The sequence below is a fragment of the Populus trichocarpa genome, chromosome 17, assembly GCF_000002775.5.
Source record: "Populus trichocarpa isolate Nisqually-1 chromosome 17, P.trichocarpa_v4.1, whole genome shotgun sequence".
Classification (NCBI taxonomy): Eukaryota; Viridiplantae; Streptophyta; class Magnoliopsida; order Malpighiales; family Salicaceae; genus Populus; species Populus trichocarpa.
In genome coordinates, this window is record NC_037301.2 from 14,837,910 (window position 1) to 14,860,766 (window position 22,857).

Consider the following 22,857-nt stretch of genomic DNA (forward strand, 5'->3'; position numbering starts at 1 on the left):
AAAACACAATTTCTGCATTCGAAATAATCAAGTAGTTGATCTGTATCTTCGTGAGTTTTCTGTGGTTGAATCTTAAATAATGTTCTCCATCAGGCTGGTCATGATCAGCTAATGTTTCAAGGTGCAAATGATTCGTAATCTAATCTAGGCAACAACGTGCTGTTGCTGGCTCTGGCCCAGATGGAAAATGGGTCCATTTCATATTGGATGTTGATCGTCTGCTACTAGTTACTTTAACTTTACCATATGGAAATTCTTGGCTGCTGGTGATTTTAATTGTGCAGGACCTTGCATTTTATTGATGATGATGGATGGGAGCTGAAGAAGAATATATTCTTGCTTTCAACTGACACAGGGACTCTACTTCAAGTTATTAAAGTGTTCTTATGGAGTGAATCATCAACAGCTAGCAACGTGCAGTCCATCTCTGCCAAGACTGTTCCTCCAGATGAACAGATGGTTAAAGAAGAATTTTTTTTACCGTAATTGCAGAGCCCTGAAAATTTCTTTTAGAGTGATATTTTGTTTTTTGTTTGTGTAAAATTTGGTATTTTAATTTTTTTTCAGTTTATGCAATTTAATATTTCTGTTTTGTCTCTATAATTATTTTGATATTTTATATTTTGGAAGATATTTGTTTATTTAACAAGTTGAGAAGAGCCCTAAAAGCAGGTGAAGTTTTCTCTTTCTGCATCCTTTCTTTCTCCCTGAACTAGTTCTACTCTTGTAAGCTAAATTGGCCTCTCTTTTTTTCGTTTTTCATGGAGGGACTGAATATAAAGCCTGAAGTCATCGGCAATTATTGCCTACTGATATCTACAGAATCATCACAAGGATGTCAGGTCCCTTTCTGTTTCTGATTCCATCAGCTGATTATCAGAACTGATGGTGGATCTACTACATTTGCTGCCATTGACGTCCAGAGATGTAACTTTCCGTATCCAGTATTAAAATTTAAATTTTATTTTTATTATTTTTTTATATTTTAAATTATTTTGATACGATGATATTAAAAATAATTTTTAAAAAATAAAAAAAATATTATTTTAATATATTTTAAAGTACCAGAACCAAACATATTTTTATAAATTGCTATGAATTAAAAAGGTTAATTCATTTTTATTTATAAAAAAATCAAAGGAATATTATTTTAATTTTTTTTAAAAAAATTAAAATATATCCAACCAAGTTTTATCTTATTCAATCATTGAGCAACCCGAGTTTTTAACAGCTCACCCAAATCAATTCCCTCCTGTATTTCTTCTTAAATCTAAACTAAATTCTTGTTTAACCTTAAAGATCGGTTTGGATTTTATCAAAGTGGTATTAATAAAAAATCCCAGGAAAATTTTACCTTTACAATTGGACCACCATCTAATATTTAATGAAAAAATTACGCTATACGGAAAAGATAATAATTATTAAGGAGTAATAGTATTTATTTAATATTTTAATATTTTTATTTAAATAATATTTATTATCTTTGATTTGATTAATATTTTTTTTTTATCTCGAGTGCAACTCTGATTTTGATTTTAAAGATTTTATAGTTGAAATTTTTCGGCATTTATACGGCAGGCCAGTCCATGACAAACTTAATTTATTTTTTTACTGATTCATTTGTATTTATCTAGTAATTAAGTGTTTTTTTTTAATTAAAAGATTTTTTTACATTCTCTCTTGTTAGAAGGCAAACAGAACATATGAGTAAAAAAAATACAACATATACAAACATGCAAATTATTACATAAACTAATTCTAACTTTATTAATATCAACAAAAAATATATACAAATTCATATTTATATTATATTATATTTTTTTTGTACTTGAAATCGGATTTTATAACTATTGTTTGCGATAGTTTAGGGGTATATTTGGTATTCTAATAATAATTATATCAATATCAATATCAATAATATAGTATAGTCCACAAGAATATAAAGAAAAAGTGTGGTGAGCAGACTTTAGGAGCAGCAGCAGTAGCTCAAGTCAATCATATTCTCTCCTGTTCATCCCCTCTCTCTCTTTCTGCGTTCTAGATCCTTCCATTCCGTCCCCGTCTCCGGCTTCTGTATTTCTTGGTTGTTGAAAAGAATCAATGGCGGATCTGGAGAGGAAAGCGAAAGAAGCATTCATCGATGACCACTTCGAGCTAGCCGTAGATCTCTACACGCAAGCCATCGCGCTTAACCCTACCAATCCTGACCTCTTCGCCGACCGCGCGCAAGCCAATATCAAACTCAACAATTTCACCGGTAACCTAACCGTAGCACTAACTGGACAATTTCTCTCTTCTTTTTAGTTATTCAGCTATTTCTCGCTCTATCTCAGTTTTGCTCTCTGTTTTACTTTTAATTTTTTTTTATCGTAATTAGTTATTAATTGCGACAGAAATCTGATTCTTTTTAATCTTTTTTTTATCTTTATTTTTTTGTAAAAGAAGAGCTGATTTTAGAAGATTAATATTTTTTTAATTAGGTTATAATTGTGAATTTTATGCAGATTTGTTTGATTTTGTGATTTTATTAATGAGAGACTGAGTTTTTGTTTGTAGAGGCTGTTGCGGATGCTAGCAGAGCAATTGCGTTGGATGCCTCCTTGGCTAAAGCTTACTTGCGGAAAGGGTAAGTTTGCCTTTTTTTTTTAAACGGTTTTTGAGTTGATGAATGTGTGTTTAGGGTATTAATGGGATTGTAAGTGGAGTTTGTAGTGGTTTGGCTGTGTGATTGGTGTGTTCTTGTATTTGAAATGTGGGTTCATGATAATTCTAAAGAAAAGTTGTGTTCTTGTAGTAATAAAAGCGAGATTGCAAACGTGAATGGATGATTCTGCATCGATTTCTGTTTGATTATTAAAGTTATTTTTTGATAAAGGGGGGAGATGTTTTGGTATATGTGATGGCTCGAAGACATTATCATTTTCACCATAGCTATAAAGATAATCTCATGCGCGTTTTACCATCATAATCATTACTATCCACAAAACCTGGCATTCACCTGATAGTCTCTTTGGCATCACCAGGGAAACCTTATTGCAGTGGCCCCATGTCTAGTCATAACTAGTGCTGCAACTGATTATTGTGACTTTGGGATGAGACAAAGAACTATATGTTTGAGATTGGGTTTGTGTATCCAAATATTAAATGGAATGCTATTTATACCTCTATTTTGGTAAATGAGCTCAACAAATGAATCATGGATCATATTTTAGCATTACTTCATTGCTTCATGGTTCTTTGTCAGTTTGATTTTCAATGTACCAGCATCAGATTTCTTTCCTGTTTCGGCTGTTCAGTTTTCCTATAACCATGTGATGTTTTCCTCTCTCCTGTATTATTTTGATCTTCACTCCCTTTTATCTATAGAATGTCAGTTTTGCTTTTAGAAGATGGTTACGAGTCAAAGTGATCATTGTTAGTGCAATGTAAAACTTTTGCGCTTGCAATCCCTTTGGAGGAAGTTAGAACTTGAGGATGGTGATTATGTTACTCCTTTTTATCTGCTAGTGTTTTGCTTTCTGGGACTATCATTAGGTATTGTTTTTTATTTTTTCCTTTTGTTTTCTGGAGATTAGTGTGCTTGCTCGCATTCTTCATTGGGTAACATGTGGGGTGAAAAATTATAAAATTCACTTGACAAGCAGGTAGATTGGAATTTTTACTACATATTTTAGGTTCTGATAGGGTGAACAAAATATTGGAAGCAATGCTTTTTACAGGAAAACTTCTTTAAAAGGCTGCATAGGTTTTCATTGTAGATCCACAGCTCCGTTATGTTCAAGTTTGTTGACCTGTATTTAAACCTGGGGCCCTTGGTTTCACTTCATGTGTTTTAGGTGGTGCATTTTTACCTTTCTTCTCATGGATGGTCTGGTTCTGCTTGCTGGATTTTCTGACTGATTTTCCGTTGGCACTCTCTCTGTTGCAGTATTGCATGTATGAAACTTGAGGAATATCAGACTGCTAAGGCAGCATTGGAAGTAGGCGCGTCTTTGGCACCGGGAGAGTCTAGATTCACTAACTTGATCAAGGAATGTGACGAGTGCATCGCAGGTATGTAGTTCTCCTTTTCCAGTATCAGTGTGAGTACTTGGTTCATTTATTCATATTTTATTAATTGAAACAAAATTGTTTAGGACAGTATTGTTGTGTTTTTAGAAACATTGTCGCTTTTTCATGATCTCATCAGATTTTTATGTCCTTTCAGAGGAAACTGGTGGGTCGAAAAATCATGCAGCAGATGCCCCAGTTAACACTGTTTCCATAGAAGATGTCGAGCCAGAAGACACTTCTAGTCAGGCTCCAATGGTAATACCTTCCAAGCCAAAGTACAGGTTAGCACAAATTTGTGCTTGTGTTTCTTTTGCAGGCACCTTCAATCCCATGGTTTATGACTTTCAAAATTTGTTCCGGTGACATTAAATTTGGCAATGCTGGTGAAGGATTGCTTTTATCTTAAAACTTCTTAGTATTGTTTCTCATTTTAATGAATACTAGTAATTTAATTTTTTTTTTCTCAAATGAATTATGCAATTGATCTTCTATGTTGTACAGGCATGAATTCTACCAAAAGCCAGAAGAGGTGGTTGTGAGTATATTTGCAAAGGGCGTACAAGCCAGTTGGATTAGTGTTGATTTTGGTGAACAGATTGTATGCACTTCAATCAGAACTCTATTTCTTTGTTCATTTTCCTGGATACAAGGAGCTGAATTTATAACTTTTAAAGCATGCTGATTGCTTTGCAGCTAAGTGTTAGGATTGAGGTTCCTGGTGAAGATGGGTATCATTTTCAACCTCGCTTATTTGGGAAGGTATTAATTGAGATTCACGTTTTGGAATCTTTCGCTTGTTTGAGCAGGCTATAATTTTTAGATCGTTTAGCATTTGCTTGTTTGACTTGAGAGGAATGGAGGGTTATCTAAAATAATTAGCGTCTAGTACTACTTTCATTCTGAGTCTTTTCCCCTGTAATACCATAGGGGCAACCTTCTTCTACTTCTTTTTTTTGGGTACTCATTGTGGAGGCAAATTTTATGCAAACAGATAATACCCGACAAGTGCAAGTATAACATCTTGTCCACCAAAGTTGAATTTCGACTTGCAAAAGCTGAACCAGGTCTGCACTGGGCATCTCTTGAATACAACAAGGAGACAGCAGTAGTACAAAGGATTGCTGTATCCTCTGGTATGTCGCTAGCAATACATTAATGTATCATCATCATGTTAAATACGATTAAAATACAACTATTTACTAATATGGACTGGAGGTTGAACTGATTGTGGAATCCATTCTTGTAAAATGTTTTCTTTAACCCTCTTCCTCTTGTTATTTGTTGTTTTCAAGGCATTGTATCGTGCATGTTTTCATCTTGCATTATCAAGGATAATTTGTTATGAATTGTGAGTTTTAATCTATTCCATTTTCTCAGCTAGCTTCGTTCATTGCTTAGTTTATTAAATTTTCTATACCAAGTATAGGTGAAATCCTTGTAATTGATCTTGAAATTCACTTGTGTAAATAACTTCAAGAGAATCAATGAATTGTTCCAGGAATATGCCTTGTAAGATGAGATGCATTTCTCAGGGTTCAGGGGTTGTTTTGGAACTGTGCGCGCTAGAATTGTATGTTGGTGGGATCAGGGATCCCTTAAGCCTACTGCTAGTAGCTTGAATTTGTGCATGCTGCATTGTCCTTGCTAACATTGCTTTACATCTCTCTATGATAAATTTGCTTTTCATGATGTACGGTGCAGAAATTGTTCAAAAGCCTACCTATTCCTCATCAAAACCAAAACGAGTTGATTGGGACAAGATTGAAGCTCAAGTAAAGAAGGAGGTAAGTAACATTTACTGATTCTGTACTCGTGTTTTGTGTTCATGCTTTACAAAAGATGTAGAGAATTGAAGCGTGAGATATAATTTATGGATATCAGGAGAAAGAAGAGAAGCTAGATGGGGATGCAGCTTTGAACAAATTTTTCCGAGAAATTTATCAAGATGCTGATGAAGACACAAGAAGAGCCATGAAAAAATCTTTTGTAAGGCCTTTGAACACACTATAATTGTTTATGAAGTGTTATGCAATCATTCAAGAGTGATGGAACAAGCAGCCTAATATTTGCTGTGCTTTCTGTTTAACAACAAAAGGTGGAGTCCAACGGCACGGTGCTGTCGACAAACTGGAAAGAAGTGGGTACGAAGAAGGTGGAAGGAAGCCCTCCTGATGGGATGGAGATGAGGAAATGGGAGTACTGAGCTTGTGTTTTGGTAATGGGGAATGCGCTGTAAAGAACATAACAGTTAGATTTTGTTCCCTGAATGATGATTGTGGTTGTTGTTTTTTTTCCTTGCTTAAAAATTCTGAGCTAAAAAGAATAGGTTGACGGTTGTGTTGTTGGGTGATAGGGTGGTGTCATTGCAGAAAACTGCCGCGTCTGTACAATGTCTAAGAACTTGACTGCTTTCACTCGTCTGGCAAAGTGGTGTGTGTGTGTGTGTGTGTTTTGAAAATGACCGTCAGGGATGATGGTTAAATAACTCAAATCTATTTTTTATATACTCGGTCGTGTCTTTAATAGATTCTTGTATTTATCACTGTGTTCTTATATAATATAAAAATCCCCAATATATCCACATCTTAATTTATTATTTTAAAAATCCCCTTGAGCTATGAAATAATATGAATATAACGAATTTTTAAAATCCTAAATATTAAATCTTTGTACGCTATCTTGAAATGATAGAGAATTAGACGCTACACAAATAATGTATATAATAATAAAAATAATCGAGTGACCACAACCAATCATCTATTAAACAGTAAATAAATACATGAGAACTAATGTAGCTATTATCTAATAAAACCCAACCGTCGCAGAACACGTTCTTAAGCATAAAATTGATTTATTTAGAAAAACAATAGATTTATGCTTTTTTAAAAAACTTAAACAAGCAAATCATTTTAAAATGAGTATATCAATCTAAGAGATGCTTGTGGAACTATAATCTTAATCAAACCTTCAATCTTGATTGATATAATCTATTTTTATTTTAAAATCCAAATATTGAAGTGCATTTCGTTACATATAGATATCACTAACTATGAAACCTAGAAAAATTAAATTTTTTATTTTTATTAATAAAAATTAAAAACTTACCTTACTTTGAAAATAATGAAAAACAGCATTACATGAGATCTTGATAGAGTTTATCATCATATTATTGAAAAAAAAAATATATTAAATTAACTAATTGAACAATACACAACATTTTCCTTTCCAAATAGGATGGACTTAAAATAAAATAAAATAAAGGCGTCCACGACAGGTCGTTTGAAGCTCCCAAATCTCCAAAGCCCAAAAAACTAGAAAGCTTTCTTCCTCCACCCTTCCACTCGCACCCTGTTTCTTCTCCAGGCAACCTCAACGATCTACAAATTTCTCTGGTAATTGTTGTCTCTCGGTATCTTAAACTTCAGTGCTTCGATCAGGGTCAGTGAGATTCATCGTTGAAATCCCAACAAGATGCAGTTTTTTGGAGGGTCAGACATAAGTCCATCACCACCAGCACCAACTGCATCAGGGAACAATGCACACATGATGTATGTCTTTAACAGGAACGGCGTTTGTTTGCTTTATAGAGAATGGAATCGCCCACTTCACACTCTTAATGCTCAGCAAGACCACAAGCTCATGTTTGGTTTGCTCTTCTCTCTCAAATCCTTGACTGCCAAGATGGATCCCACAAGGTTTTTTTCCTCATTTCTCTAATGTTGTGTAACTTTTCTTGCTGCTTTGTTACTGGGATTGCTGAATTTTGATTAAAGGTTCAAATTTTGGGAACTTAGAATGGTAACTAAATATGGTCCCTCAAGGTTTTATTTATTTATCTTTGTTACTGAGTAGCTTTAATTTCGAGTAAGGTTTCGATTTTTAGAATCATGGGGTGGTGATTGAATGTGATTTTAGTGCATGGTTGCGAAGTGGTTTGTTCTTCTTTAGGGGATGTAACATCTGGGATGCTCTCTTCTTATGTTACTTGGCTGGTTGTGATTTTGCATTAAATTCAATTTTGAGAATCATGGAATGCTGATTTAATGTGATCTTTGTGACTGGTTGAGAATTGGGATGGTTCATCATTAGGATATGTAATATCTGGATGCTTCTTTTGATACTGAGTGGTTGTGATTCTAAGTAAAGATTCGATTTTGGATTCAGTTGCTGATTAGTTATGAGTGATATTATAGGGATGTTATTTATTTGTAGCATTTGAGATTGTGTTGATTTTTTAAAATCATAGAATGGTATTGCAATATTTATGTGCTCTCTTTTATATATATATATATATATATATAATTTGAATGGTTGTGGTATTTTAGCGAGTATTCAGTTTTGAGAACCATGAATGGTGAATGAATGTGATTTTGGTTCATGGTTGTGAAATGGGTTGTTGTTCTTTAGGATAAGTAACATTTGAGATGCTCTTTCTGATACTGGATAAGGGGAAATTTTGAGTAAAGATTCAATTTTGAGATTCATGGAGGATATGATCTTAGTGCATGATTGTGAAATGGGGCTGTTGATTTTTAGTGTATGTAATGTTTGAATGTTCTTTTTAGCATTGGGAGCTGTGACTTGTGTAAAGATTATTTTTTAGAGTCCATTGCTTGTAATTAAGGATGATCTTAGAGAATGTTTGAGGACTGTGATTGTTAATCATGAGGATATGTAACATTTGCATGCTCCTTTTGATGCTCAGTAGTTGTGATTTTGAGTAAAGATTCATTTTTTTGGATCATAAAATGGTTATTGAATGTGATTTTAGTGAGTGGTTGTGAAGTGCAGAAGGGATTAATTGCTTAATTTTGATTCAACTTAGATAGTTGAGAGTGATATTTTAGGGACTTATTTGTAGCATTTGAGATTGTGTTGATTTTATCATTATTATTACTTTTTAATTCTTTGTTGGGTGAGCAGTATGGATAAAGGAAACCTTGGGGTGCCTCAATTACCAGGACAAGGTTGTTCGTTTCACAGTTTTCGTACAAATACATACAAGCTTAGCTTCATGGAAACTCCTTCTGGGATAAAGGTCAGATTTTTGTACTTTATATGTTTTCATGTGTGTGAATTTCAATTATTTTAAGCATTCATTTGCTTTACATTTTTGTTGAGTGCTTGATTGTTAGTTTGAGATCATGCAATTTCAGTTTTTGGGAAGAGGTTTTGGTGAAAAGTGAGTCCATTAGCGGGGTTTCCTGCTAAATATTGTAATTGGAAGTCTTGCTAAGTGGATAATGGAACGAGAAATCAATTATGGTAGAGAAGTTCTCATGTCACTCATGATGCCACTGTAAAACTCAAGTTATTCTTGATTTTATCTAAGGCTCAATCTCTTCTTTCAGTTTGATTGGATACCTGATATGTATTTTGTCCCTTAAACATTGCAATGTTGCCAAAGTGATGTGATATGGTTTCCAGTATGGCGGATGCTGTTGTGGAAATGCTTCATTTAATTTGTACAACTTTAGAAGCTTATAATTTTGTTTGAGATATGATAGAACTTGCCCATAAATCAGTTACAAACTGGTTTACATATTTATAAGAAATTGGGATGTGCTTAAATGATTTTGATTTACCTCTCAGAACTTGCATTGACTTGTTTTTCTCATAGCTGGATTTTATTACTGTTACGTTTGATCAGTAACTCTTAATTCTGATTAATATCCAGTTGCAATTAACTTTTCAAACAATGCCATGAATAGCAGACTTGTACAAGTGTCATGTTTGATGAGAAACTCTTAATTCTTCTTGAATTCCAGTTCTAATTAAAGCTTTCAAAAAGTACTATGAATAAAATCCACATAGTTCAGTTGGCTGTCTGATTGGTTGAGGAATGTAGTTCTTGGACGTCCCATTTTACCATTGCAGCTTAATGGCCTCATTCTCGAAAGCAGTTTGATTATGCAAGATCTAATTCCGTAGCAGCTCCAAGTTCTTGTATTTTGTTCAATTGTTATTCTTTTTAATCAGCATTAGGTTTGTGCAGATTATCCTGATTACTCATCCCAAAACTGGTGATCTACGGGAATCCTTAAAGTACATTTATAACTTGTATGTTGAATATGTAGTCAAGAATCCAATCTACACTCCTGGAGCCCCTATCAGGTAATGCAAAACCCTACTTTGTAACAAAGCTGCATGCAGTGTAACACTACCTGTAGATGAACAATCAGTGTAGCTGAATTTATCCTCACTGACAAAAGATTGTCATGAAATAAAAAAAATATTCCTTTTCTGTGTATCCTTAAAAGAGGTATGCTGAAAAATTCTTCTTCGTGTACTCATGTTCTGTTCCAACCCAAAAAAGTGTTAATGGGATATAACCTGTACTTTGTTTCGTGTACACAAAAGCAATAACTCTACGCCCTATGCATTCAGCTTTACCTTTTATGAACCTTGGAGGATCTCATAGCTCCCCATTCACCAATTCTGAACTGCTAGTGCACAATGCAAAGCTCAATGGTAGATGATTGACAGATTCAGTCGCATCTCTGCATAAAAGCACAGTTATTTTTTTTATTTTTAAATTACTAATAGTTAATGTCCGGCCCTGTGTAACTCCAAAGTAATCCACACATGTATATACACACATGCATACATGTATTCATGTGTTTTCTTCTATCCTCCGTTGACAATTCTTGTACTGAATTTGATTAGTTTTTCTTCTAATAGTATTAGCTGGATGATTGTTTTTAACTAAATGAATTTGTTTTTACTTTCTATAGGTGTGAGTTGTTCAACACTTCTCTTGATCAATATGTAAGAAGCATTTCATAGTCCCTCAGGTAGTAAACTGTTATCTTGTTATCCTCTGCAAGGTGCATGATTTTGATTCTTGTTTATACTGAATAAGAAATAAGTGAGGGTTTTCGTATTGCAGTCTACTCTTCAAACCAAGACCCAAGTGGAACTGGAGATTTGGTTCTGCAAAAGTTCAGCGGAACTGCCTACTTTCCGTGGATACTTTGTGACAGTATGATCTCAAGAATGTTATAGAATTGTGATGCTCTTTCATTCTAATTGGTGAACTTAGGCATACAGTTTGGTGTTGATTTCCATTATTAAGGCACTGATTTCTGTGTCAAAATCAGTGGTGAAAAACTTGGGGAGCAGGGATATTCTTAATATAATCTGAGAATCTATCTGTTTTTAGTGAAAGATGCTTTGTTGTGATCTAGATAGAACTTCATTGTCTGATGTGGTAGGACATTATGGGCTCCGAGTTTGTTGAATATAAAATTGCTGTGAATCCAAACTAATCTTAATCAGTTTAAAGTTGATTTAACAAAAGCTTGGACGTTTTCATGAAATTTTTTTAAAGGAAAGACATGGACACATTGCAAGTCATAGAAACAGAAGTTTGTTTTCATGATGGGACTCTGAAGTCTGAAATTTTGTGGTCCTCCCTTCCTTTCCCGCTCCCTGCCCCTGTTTTTCTACTGATGGTCCTGGTAACTACTTGTCAAGGAAAGATAAATACATTCTATTGGCTTCCTTTGTGGTGAAAATGTAGAAGATATCTTGTGGCTACAAACAACCATGGAATCTGACGTTAGTGCTGACTACTGTTTAGGGCTTAGATTTCTAATTTACTCTAGCCTTAATTTTGTCTAGATTTAGGAGTTTTAGTTTTAGGTTTGGTTTCAATGGTTGTTTGCTACTTTTCTATTGTCTTTGCCGAGTATGAGAAACCAAGGTGAAAGACCTGATATCAATTATTTAATATGTAAACAAATCATTGAAAATCTTGGTGGAACAGCACATATCTGTCCCTATTCCATGCCAAGATGCTGCTTCTAGCCTCTCTTTTTTTCCTGTTAAAATATACCGCCATAGGAAAGGCCACAAGGAGCCATACAAGAGGCCACGCTTCTCCGATTGGCCGGTTGATATCTATGGTGGAGCTAGGCAAACTGTTGTTGACCCAGCAACCTTCCCTATATATTCACATGCTCATCACTTCTGCACCCAGTAAATTCACATGCTCATCACTTCTGTACACAGAAACCTTCCCTATCTATTCACATGCTCATCACTTCTGTACCCAGCAACCTTATTGTTGAATCGGAAGAAATGAAACTTGCTTTGCCAATAAACGAAGTGGATGACGGGTTTGTAAGTTTAGCCGAGGTTCGAGGAGCGATACGGCCTGTTTGTTTCTGCGTTTTAAAAGCGCTTTTAACAAAATTTGAAAATTTTTTATTTTTTTATTAACTTCAAATTAATATGTTTTTAGTGTTTTCAAATCATTTTGATGTGCTGATGTCAAAAATGATTTTTAAAAAATAAAAAAAATCATTAGCATGTATTTTAATATGAAAAGCTATTTGAAAAGCAACAACAACCACACTACCAAACAAACCTAGGGTAGATGGAGTCAGAGAAAGGTAAGTTGGTTTGGTAGCGAACTCTTGCTGTGAAAAATGCAGCCAAGGCTGCATTGAGGGCGGTCAGGTCCATGCATGTGGCTTGTTTACGTCGTTTTGTCTGTGGAGTTAGTGTGATCATGTTGTCCTTTGTCAGGGGCCCACTTCAATAATTAATTCAAACAAATCATAGCCAGCCAAGAATCTTGAAACGAAGATTGTGATGATTATAATTTTTTATTTTATATATTTAGAGGCTGGAATCCACTAAACTGATGTCAAGACAAAAGTCAGCAACGCGACAAAATCAATCAATTAGAACACCTTGAAAGAAATTCAATTAATCCATGAATGAAAATGCTAAATTTGTTTAACTGGTGTTTTCTTTAAGGGAAAGGACCTGTTTTTTTTTTTTTTAAATAATTTTAATTGCGACTAAAGCACAAGGAAGGAAAAAAATATATTTACTAAACTCAATCCTGTTTTAAAAAAATTAAAATAATATTATTTAAAAAAATCAAAGAGTTTTGACCAAGTAAATCGACTTACAAGTCAACTAAACAACTACCGTTACGAAATCATGATATAGAGATCTTCCAAACCGAAAATGAATTCCAACGGAGCAAGAGCTGCCATGATCAGTCAACCACTCATCATATCGATTACCTTCAAGATGATGCGAGAAATCTTTAATTTCCAGTACCGAAGGGTCTCTAACAGAAGAATAATGGGCACCAGAACTGGCAAAGGGAATAGCTTAGTTGAGCTGTCATTACGCTGTTGAGAGCTCGAGTGGTATTTTTATCCTTTTATCTTAGATTTCCCATCAGTTTTTCTTGAAGGATGGGATACTTAGCTTCTATTTTCTCCGTCCTTTATAACTAAAGAGAAAAGAAGAAAAAAGGATAGCCATGTCATGTTTATCCTGTCAAAATCGACAACAGCAATCATACGAGAAAGAGTAGTGATGCACGGCATTGCTTGGTAATTAAGCATGCTTTCTTCATTCACCTAACTTCTGACATAATTGCTGCCATCATATGGGATCTGAATTGAATCACAAACAAAGTTTGACAATTTATGTCATGGAGTTCAATATTTTGCGACTTCTCTTCCCATAATTACAGGAGAATTTCGACCCAAATTGTGTTTTCATACATCATTACAACTAGGGTTGTTAAACCTGTTCCAGCTAGACATGTTAGTTAACTGGTGTTTTGTCAATTCAGGATTTAGCCTGGGTTTAGTTTTAAAATAAATTAGATTGGATTTGACTTGGCTAACACATGGTTAGTTTGATCAAGATTTAATTTTCTTTTTTTAAAAGAAATTCAAAATAATATTGTTTTAGTTTTTTTTCTTTTAAAAAATAAATCTTGAAGCCATGGATAGCCTTGTACCGAAACACATGTTTAATAACTTCGAGTATAATACTACGTATGTATATAACAATTAGAACAATGGGAATCAAAATACTGAATGATTGATCTACCTGAATTTAAATCTATATATTTAATACGGGAAATTGTCGCATCAATAATAACTTATTTCTCACAAGTGACAGCAACAAACGAAGCATTGCATCAATTAATTAATAGGGATTCATTAATTAAATCCAACACGAAGCTTCGTCAATGTTGTAGACTTCCACAATTACAGGCACATACACCGATTACCATTTGCTTGTATGTTTCATACAAACGTAGTCGTGACAAAAACATGCATTGTAGCACGTTTCAATCATGACTTGTCACAATAATGGCTGAACGATTGAGATGTGAGAGATCCCACTAAAGAATTGAAAAAGAATTTGATTGTAAGGAAGATAGGGAGGCTTAATTGCATGTTCAACAATTCAAAACCTAATCTTATCACCTTTTAAATTATTGTTTTCTCACATTACAAATATGTTGTCCACTCACTTCTCATCCCATCCCAAGATTTTGTAGCGCTTGTTACTGTTTAATCTCTCAAGGAGAGCAATGGAGGAAGCGCTAGTTCTGTACCCTTCACCACCTATTGGCCACTTGGTTTCTATGGTGGAGCTAGGAAAACTTTTACTCACTCGTAGACCATCTCTCTCCATTCATATTCTCATTGCTGCATCACCCTATGTTGCAGGCAAGGCTGATAAATACATGGCTACTGTTTCCGCCAATGTTCCTTCCATCGATTTCCATCATCTCCCCATTGTTACACCAGTTTCCACCAATATAACCCACCATGAAGAACTCACTTTGGAGGTCCTTCGCCTTAGCAAACCACATGTTCATGAAGAGCTCCTCAACATATCCAAAAGGTATAAAATTCATGGCCTTGTTATGGACTTCTTTTGCACCTCGGGTCTATCTGTGGCCACTGAACTTGACATCCCTAGTTACTTTTTCCTCACTTCTGGTGCTTGTTTTCTCGCCTTTTTCCTTTACCTCCCTACCCTTCACCAAAAAACCTCCAAAAGTTTCAAAGATATGAAAGATCACTACCTTGATATTCCTGGCTTGCCACCACTTCTTGCTAGTGATTTGCCAAACCCTTTTCTTGACCGGGACAATCAGGCTTATCAACACTTTCTTGATTTTGCCACTCAGTTCCCTCAAGCATCAGGAATTATGATCAACACATTTGAATTGCTGGAGTCCAGGGTTGTTAAGGCGATATCAGATGGGCTCTGTGTGCCTAATAATCGCACACCGCCAATTTCTTGCATTGGTCCATTGATTGTAGCTGATGACAAAAGAGGTGGTAGCGGCAAGAGTAGCCCCGAAGATGTGCACGAGTGTTTATCTTGGCTTGATTCCCAACCAAGCCAAAGTGTTGTGTTTCTTTGTTTTGGTAGCTTGGGGCTATTCACCAAGGAACAGTTATGGGAAATAGCTACTGGGTTGGAAAACAGTGGTCAGCGGTTCTTGTGGGTGGTTCGGAACCCACCTTCTCATAATCTAAAGGTAGCCATCAAAGAACAGGGAGACCCTGATTTGGATTCTTTGCTGCCTGAAGGTTTCTTGGAACGAACTAAGGAGAGGGGATATGTGGTGAAGTCATGGGCACCACAAGTGGCAATTGTGAATCACAGTTCAGTAGGTGGATTTGTGACTCATTGTGGGTGGAATTCTACACTTGAAGCAGTCTATGCTGGTTTACCAATGGTGGCTTGGCCATTGTATGCAGAGCAAAGGCTGAATAGGGTAGTGTTAGTGGAGGAAATGAAGCTTGCTTTGTCAATGAACGAGTCTGAAGATGGATTTGTGAGTGCTGATGAGGTGGAGAAGAAGGTTAGAGGATTAATGGAGTCCAAGGAAGGTAAAATGATTAGGGAAAGAGCTCTTGCTATGAAGAATGAAGCCAAGGCTGCACTAAGTGAAGGTGGTTCTTCTCATGTTGCTTTGTCCAAGCTTCTTGAGTCATGGAAGCATGAAAAATGACTTGAGCCTGCTTGTCTCCTTGTCCTGTTCTACCTTGGATCCTTGGGTGGGATTGTGCAACCTTATCTTTTGTCTGTGCAACTTCTCGAAAGAAATTAATGTATCGATGATGTATTTTGTAAGAAAATAACACTACCATCAGACATGGAATTGTTATTCTCATGAATCATTATGTTTGTATCCACCAACCTATTTTAAAAAGAATTTCACCCCCAAACTCAATCATAATCCTAATACTTGTATCAATTTTAATTATTCTTGGTTTTAAAAAAAAACAATCAAAGGATTAAATAGCTAGGATGGTAAGCATGGTTTAAATTTGAAAGAAAGACATGAAAAAAGTTTTTATAATGAAAATTGTCGGTCAAATCCTTAAAAACATGGACAATTAATCTTCATCCAAGCAAACCTCAAATTAAGAAACAACCATACCCGGAGGAGAAGTTACTAGCCGAGACTTATTTTCCATTTCATTCTAATAGTATAATTACTAATTTGTTTTTTTTTTAAAAAGCAATGAACTAAGTTTCGGGAAAAAGATTGTCTTTCCCCCATGGTACAATTGTCGTTAACATATTGCATGGGGGTTATATTTGTCATTAATAAATAGTGCAATTACAATTTAGCCTTAGAATAAACAATTCTAATGCTTTTGAATCATGGGTGTTTTTGTCCATTTATCTTTTTAAAATAATGCAATTATTTTGGTGCCATTAAAAACAAACAATACAACTCTCTCATATAAGCTTTTTGATCATTTTATATTAGTTTTATTATAGATTCAGAGGTTGCATAGGAGTAACATTGTAATAATAATATATTTAATATTATTTTAAAAAAACTTACTGGCACACTTTAGCATGCTGATGGCCCCATGTAGTTCAAGTAGCACATGTGGAGCTGTCCAGCCACCAAACTCCATCTTTCGGGGCGGTGTTTGGAAGATCTCGGAATCCTCTACATAATGATGAGTCGTGTATCATACTGCTAGTTTGACACCAACGATCGTTTCTTTTTTTCTTCTTCTTTCTCCTCCTCAAATTTTGCGTTAGCTCCTGCAAAATTTCAGAACAACCCCTTCAATTGTTTTTTTCTTCACATTTGGTCATGATGCTTTTGATTACTATTTTTTTTTATTTTAGAATAAGGTATAAGATTATAAATTATTTTCAATTTTACCCCTACTATTTTTTAATTTATAAATAATCTTTCAAATTAAAAATATTTTTCAATTTCACCCCTACCATTTTTAAATATATAAATAATATATCAAATTAAAAAATATTTTTCAATTTCATTCCCTATGATTTTTTAAATTTTTTAAATTTGGTCCTTATTCTTTTAATTGCTACTTATTTTGTTTGGCATTATTTTTAAAATAGTTTATTTTTTTAATTTCATCATTCTTAGGTTTTTTTCTATTAAATTTTATCATCATTCTTTTTGTTGCTATTTGTTGGCTTTTGCATGTTTTTTTTTATTTATAATTTTCACCAATTTCATCCTTCAAAATTAAATTTGTTGAGAATTAAGCCTTTTGATTTAACCTGGGTCCAATAATTCACGAGTTGTGAGTTTTAGAGACTAGATCAAGTTTAAAAGGTTCGTCCGGGTTTACTTATTTTTTTTTTCTTTTTTTTGGTGATTTTTTTTATCTTAATTTCTTTTTTTGTTTTGTTCTGTTATTTTTTGAGGTTTGCCTACTATTTGTTTCAATTTCACTACCTATCATTTTTTAATATATGAATAATCTATGAAATTATATTTTTTTTCAATTTAACACCCCTATGATTTTTTTATATTTTAAATTTAGTTCTCATTCTTTTAATTGCTATTTATTTTTTTGGGTTCATTTTTAATTTTTTTTTAAATTTCATTTTTCTTGGGTTTTTCTCTATCAAATTTTATCTTGATTTTTTTCTTTGCTCGTTTTTACCTTTGCAAGTTTTTTAATAATATTTTTTACTGATTTTATCATTCAAAATTAAATTGAATGATGATTAAGTTTCTTAGTTGAATCTGGATCCGAGATTTTACGGACTGCGACTTTTAGAGACTAGATCAAGTTTATGAGATTTTTCTAGGTTTGTTTGTTTGTTTTTTATTTTTTGATGATGTTTTTTTATTTTTAATACAATGATTGAGCGAATTTCTCATGTAAATCATACAAAATGAAATAAAAAACACACAATATTTAATTGATTAGTATACGAAATTCTCATGGTCCAACTTTTCAATGAGACTTTGCGATCAATGCCTTATAATCTATATATATATATATATATATATATATATATATATATATATATATATATATATATATATATATATATTGGCTGTCAAACTTTTTAAATTAAAAACTTGTTCAATATCCACGGAATCAATCATAATTAATTCTAACTTGGGCAAAGATCACACTTTTCAATGAGACTTTGCGATCAATGCCTTGTATATTTGCTATCAACCTTTTTAAATTAAAAACTTGTTCAATATCCACGGAATCAATCATAATTAATTCCGGCAGTACAACTTTGATAGGGTTATCATCGTCATCAATGGTGAAAGCAAGGGCTGCTTCTATAGGGTTGTTCGAACACCACGAGAGGTCGTCTGCCAATTAATTGTCATATTTGCATCAATTTTAATTATTTTTGGTTAAAGAAACAATTAAAGGATTAAATAGCTAGAGTGGTTTAGGATTGAAAGGACATGAAAAAAGTTTTTATAACAACATGATATGAAAATTATGATTTCAATTTCTAATCGGTAGAACCTTTAAAAACAATGGTGATCTAAGCAAACCTCAAACGCATACAAATGCACTTCTAATAAAAACTAGCACAATTAAACCTGGAACAGTTTGGATTGAATAAAAAATCAGGGAATGAATTAATTTTGTCTGAGTTGATTAAAAATCCGTGTTGATCTGAATAATTAGATCCAAAATATTATATTTGAAAAAAATATAAATATAAATTCTTAATCAATCAAGTATTAAAAATAAAATTGAAAAAATAATTTCAATTATCCAAAAGGATTTTAAAAAATAACAATTAAAAAAAATAAAGATCAAAATCATAATAGAAAATAAATTTTATATTTGATTGAAAATTAAAATTAAAAAGAAAAATCAATTTAGCATAAGTACTCCAAAAAAACAATAAAAAAAATGAAGTTCAAAATTGACTTTAAAAATAAAAATAATTTTTTGATTGAAAAGTGAAATTGAAAAGAAAAACAACTTTAAATAAAAGAAAAAATCAAAAAAACAAGGATAAAAATTAAAGATGCACGGTGTTAAAGTGGTTTTAGGCTTTACCATCAAAAGAGTACACTATCACTCCATCCATCGCATCATGTGATTGGTATCATGTCATGTGCTCAACAGTTTTTAGTAACATGAACAACCTATGTAGTCTAAGTGTAATTGAGAAGCATCTTAAGTTTTCTGTGTGCAACAAGAGACCTTTCTATGTCAATTACGAGTTTATAACGAAAATACAAACATGTTCTACACTTGGTCAACTCTACATTTTCAAGATAGTAAAACTTGCACAAGTTTGGATATATGTCAATTTTCTAGTACCCTAGACCAAGGGGATTTCTTCATGGACTTAGCATTGTAGAAGTTCTCTTTCACCCTTTTCCCTTTAGGTAAAATGCTTCTCGTGTCCATTTGACAATTTTGTCATAATCGGCTTCGCTCAACCCATGATTTGACTTGATGTTGAACACTTATGCAACAACCAATAATTTACTGTGATTTGTGCAACAATCCCATATTGGTTTGTCAAAAAAAAACCTAGTCGCGTCTACATTAGATTTTTCATATACGATTGGACATTGATTGACATGAATCTGATTCATTCTTATTGCATTCATAACCATATTCCTATAAGGATTGCTATTATCATCCACAACTCTATACACGTTGCTAAAACTAAAAGTTGACTCAATCATCCTTTCTACCATGATATCATGAAGAACATATGGTTCTTTGTGTGCATACCAACACATGTATTTTTTCATGAATCCTTTTCTGTAAAAAATACATCATTACAATATTTGGATCGAGAAACTTTTATTTTTACACCTCTTGCATGGACATCTAATACCCTCTTCATTAATATTTCTCGGATTAGATCATGTATAATTAATAAAATCCTGAACCTCATTACAATAATTCACCTTCCACAACCCTTGGGGTGAATTTCTATACATTCATGAACGATCATCTATTATTTATATAAAACCTATATAAAATAATGATGACAACATGTATTAATTAACTATGTTAACTAAATAATTTGTAAAAATATTGATTTAGCTCAAATTTATTCAATCTATTTTAATAGTACTCTTAATTAGTTATCAATTATCTACATAAATTTAAATTTCTACATATTTACCAAACATTTAACTCGGCAGTAAAATTAACAAAATATAAAACGGACCCATTAAATAAGTCATTTACAAACAAATATATTTTTACAAAATCTAAAACAAACCTTAACATGTTCAAATCATAAATCCATACAACAAATTTATATGAGAAAAAACTATAAAATAAGTAAACACCCAAACAAAATAAATATACTATAAAAAATATGTAAAAAAAAACCAACATTTTAAAATTGAGTTCAAATAAAAAAGAGTATATTTATTTACTTAAAATGGAGAATTCTTAATAAAATTTGAATAAGAACATGGATACTGATAAACTGTGTTGCATGGCCAGATTTGTTGTGAGAGGTTGAATTATGTTGAGATTTGGGGAGGGGGTGTTTGTTCCAAAAAAAAAAAATGCATAAGAAAGAAGAATAAATGAAAAAAAATAAGGGAGGGGGAGAGAATGGTTGATCGTCAAATTATAAATTAAATATCACTGATGGTATTACCGACCAAATTATTTTGTTAATAACTCCGTCGGTTATGCTATCGGTAAAAATATCACGTCATCGTATGATTTTTCTTTTTGAATCCTATTGTAATATTCTTCGTCATTCCCTTGGTATATACCAACAAAAGTTTTCTATCTGTTTTTATCAATAAATAAAAGGATAAAAAATTCTGTTAGTAAATATTATCGTAATATACTAATAATTTTTTTTTATCAGTGTTTTTATTTATATTTATAAATTTTCTGTGGTATAATATTATCTTATTCTATAATTTAAAATATGAACACAATAATTTCTATGTCAATGAACGTTAATTTCAAGATTGAAATTAAGGCAAGCTTGGTAGGAGATGTGTTTAGCTTCAATAATTATGAAAGAAAAACAAATAAAAAAATAGTAATCCATTCAAGTCCTAGCTTAGTCTAGTCCCACCCTGTCCCCTCCTTGTCTATAAAAGTCTACAGAGAAACACAGAGGAAACACGGCAGGGAGCTGAGCTAGACAGCCATGGACGAGGCAGTAGTTCTCTACCCATCACCAACAATCGGGCACTTGATATCTTTGGTGGAGCTAGGCAAACACTTGCTCACCCACCAACCCTCCCTCTCCATTCACATACTCATGCCCACAGAACCATACAGTGCTGGCAAAATGAATACTTACGTATCCTCCATCTCTGGCACCTTTCCTTCCATCAAATTCCACCATCTTCCCACTGTCACCCTGTCTACCACCTCCGCAACCCACCACGAAACCTTCATTTTTGAGGCCCTCCGTTTGAGTAAACCTTTTGTGCATGAACAACTCCTCTCCATCTCCAAAAACTATACCATTTGTGGAATTATTATAGACTTCCTTGCCACTTCTGCTCTCTCTTTGGCTACAGAAGAACTCAACATCCCTGCTTATATTTACATCACTTCTTGTGCTTCATTTCTTGCTTCTTATCTTTATCTCCCTACCCTTCATCGAAAGACTACCAAAAGTTTCAGAGATATAAAAGAGTTCCATGATATTCCAGGTTTGCCACCAATCCATGGCACTGACATGGTCAAGCCATTTCTTGATCGTGAAGATGACGCCTACATAAACTTTCTTGATTTTGCCATTCAAACACCAGAAGCCAAAGGAATTATCATAAACACTTTTGAACTTTTGGAGTCCAAAGTTATCAAGACAATATCAGATGGACTCTGTGTGCCTAATAATCGCACACCGCCACTTTTCTGTGTCGGTCCATTGATTCTAGCTGAAGGGCAAAGAGCAGGAGGTGGTAGCAAGAGTAGTTCTGATGATGCTGTGCCTGATGAGTGTATAACTTGGCTTGATTCCCAACCAAGCCAAAGTGTTGTGTTTCTTTGTTTTGGTAGCCTGGGGCTGTTAACCAAGGAGCAATTAAGGGAGATAGCTATTGGGTTGGAAAAAAGTGGCCAAAGGTTCTTGTGGGTGGTTCGTAATCCACCTACCAATGATCTTAGTGTAGCCATCAAAGCACAGAGAGATCCTGATTTGGATTCTTTGTTTCCTGATGGTTTCTTGGAACGCACCAAAGAGAGGGGACTAGTGGTGAAGTTATGGGCACCTCAAGTAAAAATTTTGAATCACAGTTCAATAGGTGGATTTGTGACTCATTGTGGGTGGAATTCTACACTTGAGGCAGTGTGTGCTGGTGTGCCAATGGTGGCTTGGCCATTGTATGCAGAGCAAAGGCTGAATAGGGTGGTGTTAGTGGAGGAAATGAAGCTTGCTTTGTCAATGAATGAGTCTGAAGATGGATTTGTGAGCGCAGGTGAGGTGGAGACGAAGGTTAGAGGATTGATGGAGTCTGAGGAAGGTGAACTGATTAGGGAGAGAGCTATTGCTATGAAGAATGCAGCCAAGGCTGCAACGGATGAAGGTGGTTCTTCTTATACAGCCTTTTCCATGCTCATTGAATCATGGAAGCATGGAAAATAAAATTTACTTAGAACTGATATAATATATCGGCTGTCATGACCATCTAGTTGCTGTATTGGTTTTCTGGTTTTGCTTGTAATACCATCACATGTTATGGTGCTGTTTTGCTTAGCTTTATTGCTTCATGAATAAAACAAGAATGTTTACCAC

The 22,857-nt window shown here is 33.8% G+C and overlaps 4 protein-coding genes and 1 long non-coding RNA gene across 6 annotated transcripts; 4 read left to right on the forward strand and 1 right to left on the reverse strand.

Moving 5' to 3' along the window:
- The first annotated feature begins 1,940 nt into the window (after positions 1–1,940).
- Positions 1,941–6,578, forward strand: LOC18106438 (protein SGT1 homolog). Its single transcript, XM_006372300.3, has 10 exons — positions 1,941–2,257; positions 2,557–2,626; positions 3,929–4,053; positions 4,208–4,334; positions 4,555–4,651; positions 4,747–4,812; positions 5,045–5,186; positions 5,755–5,837; positions 5,935–6,039; positions 6,149–6,578. Exons 1-10 carry the CDS (start codon positions 2,101–2,103, stop codon positions 6,254–6,256), a joined length of 1,080 nt encoding a protein of 359 aa, XP_006372362.1. The 5' UTR covers positions 1,941–2,100; the 3' UTR covers positions 6,257–6,578.
- Positions 6,579–7,318: 740 nt separating this feature from the next.
- On the forward strand, positions 7,319–11,220 carry LOC18106437 (uncharacterized). Of its 2 annotated transcripts, XM_024588343.2 has the most exons (6): positions 7,319–7,416; positions 7,491–7,748; positions 8,977–9,091; positions 10,049–10,167; positions 10,788–10,847; positions 10,943–11,220. In XM_024588343.2, the coding sequence occupies exons 2-5, from the start codon at positions 7,525–7,527 to the stop codon at positions 10,837–10,839; spliced, it is 510 nt and encodes a 169-aa protein (XP_024444111.1). In that variant the 5' UTR covers positions 7,319–7,416; positions 7,491–7,524; the 3' UTR covers positions 10,840–10,847; positions 10,943–11,220. The 2 variants fall into 2 exon arrangements, with proteins under 2 accessions (XP_024444111.1, XP_006372361.1); XM_006372299.3 differs by having other exon boundaries at positions 7,322–7,748.
- A 526-nt stretch (positions 11,221–11,746) lies between these two features.
- On the reverse strand, positions 11,747–13,264 carry LOC127904538 (uncharacterized). Its single transcript, XR_008057822.1, has 2 exons — positions 12,071–13,264; positions 11,747–11,994 (listed from the first exon to the last, which is right to left on the reverse strand). It is a non-coding gene; the product is annotated as an uncharacterized LOC127904538 (long non-coding RNA).
- A 983-nt stretch (positions 13,265–14,247) lies between these two features.
- Positions 14,248–16,072, forward strand: LOC18106436 (UDP-glycosyltransferase 88A1). Its single transcript, XM_006372298.3, has one exon. It carries the CDS (start codon positions 14,411–14,413, stop codon positions 15,848–15,850), a length of 1,440 nt encoding a protein of 479 aa, XP_006372360.2. The 5' UTR covers positions 14,248–14,410; the 3' UTR covers positions 15,851–16,072.
- A 4,955-nt stretch (positions 16,073–21,027) lies between these two features.
- LOC18097532 (UDP-glycosyltransferase 88A1) lies at positions 21,028–22,856 on the forward strand. The gene has a single exon (XM_006384036.3). It carries the CDS (start codon positions 21,259–21,261, stop codon positions 22,705–22,707), a length of 1,449 nt encoding a protein of 482 aa, XP_006384098.2. The 5' UTR covers positions 21,028–21,258; the 3' UTR covers positions 22,708–22,856.
- Position 22,857: the final 1 nt, after the last annotated feature.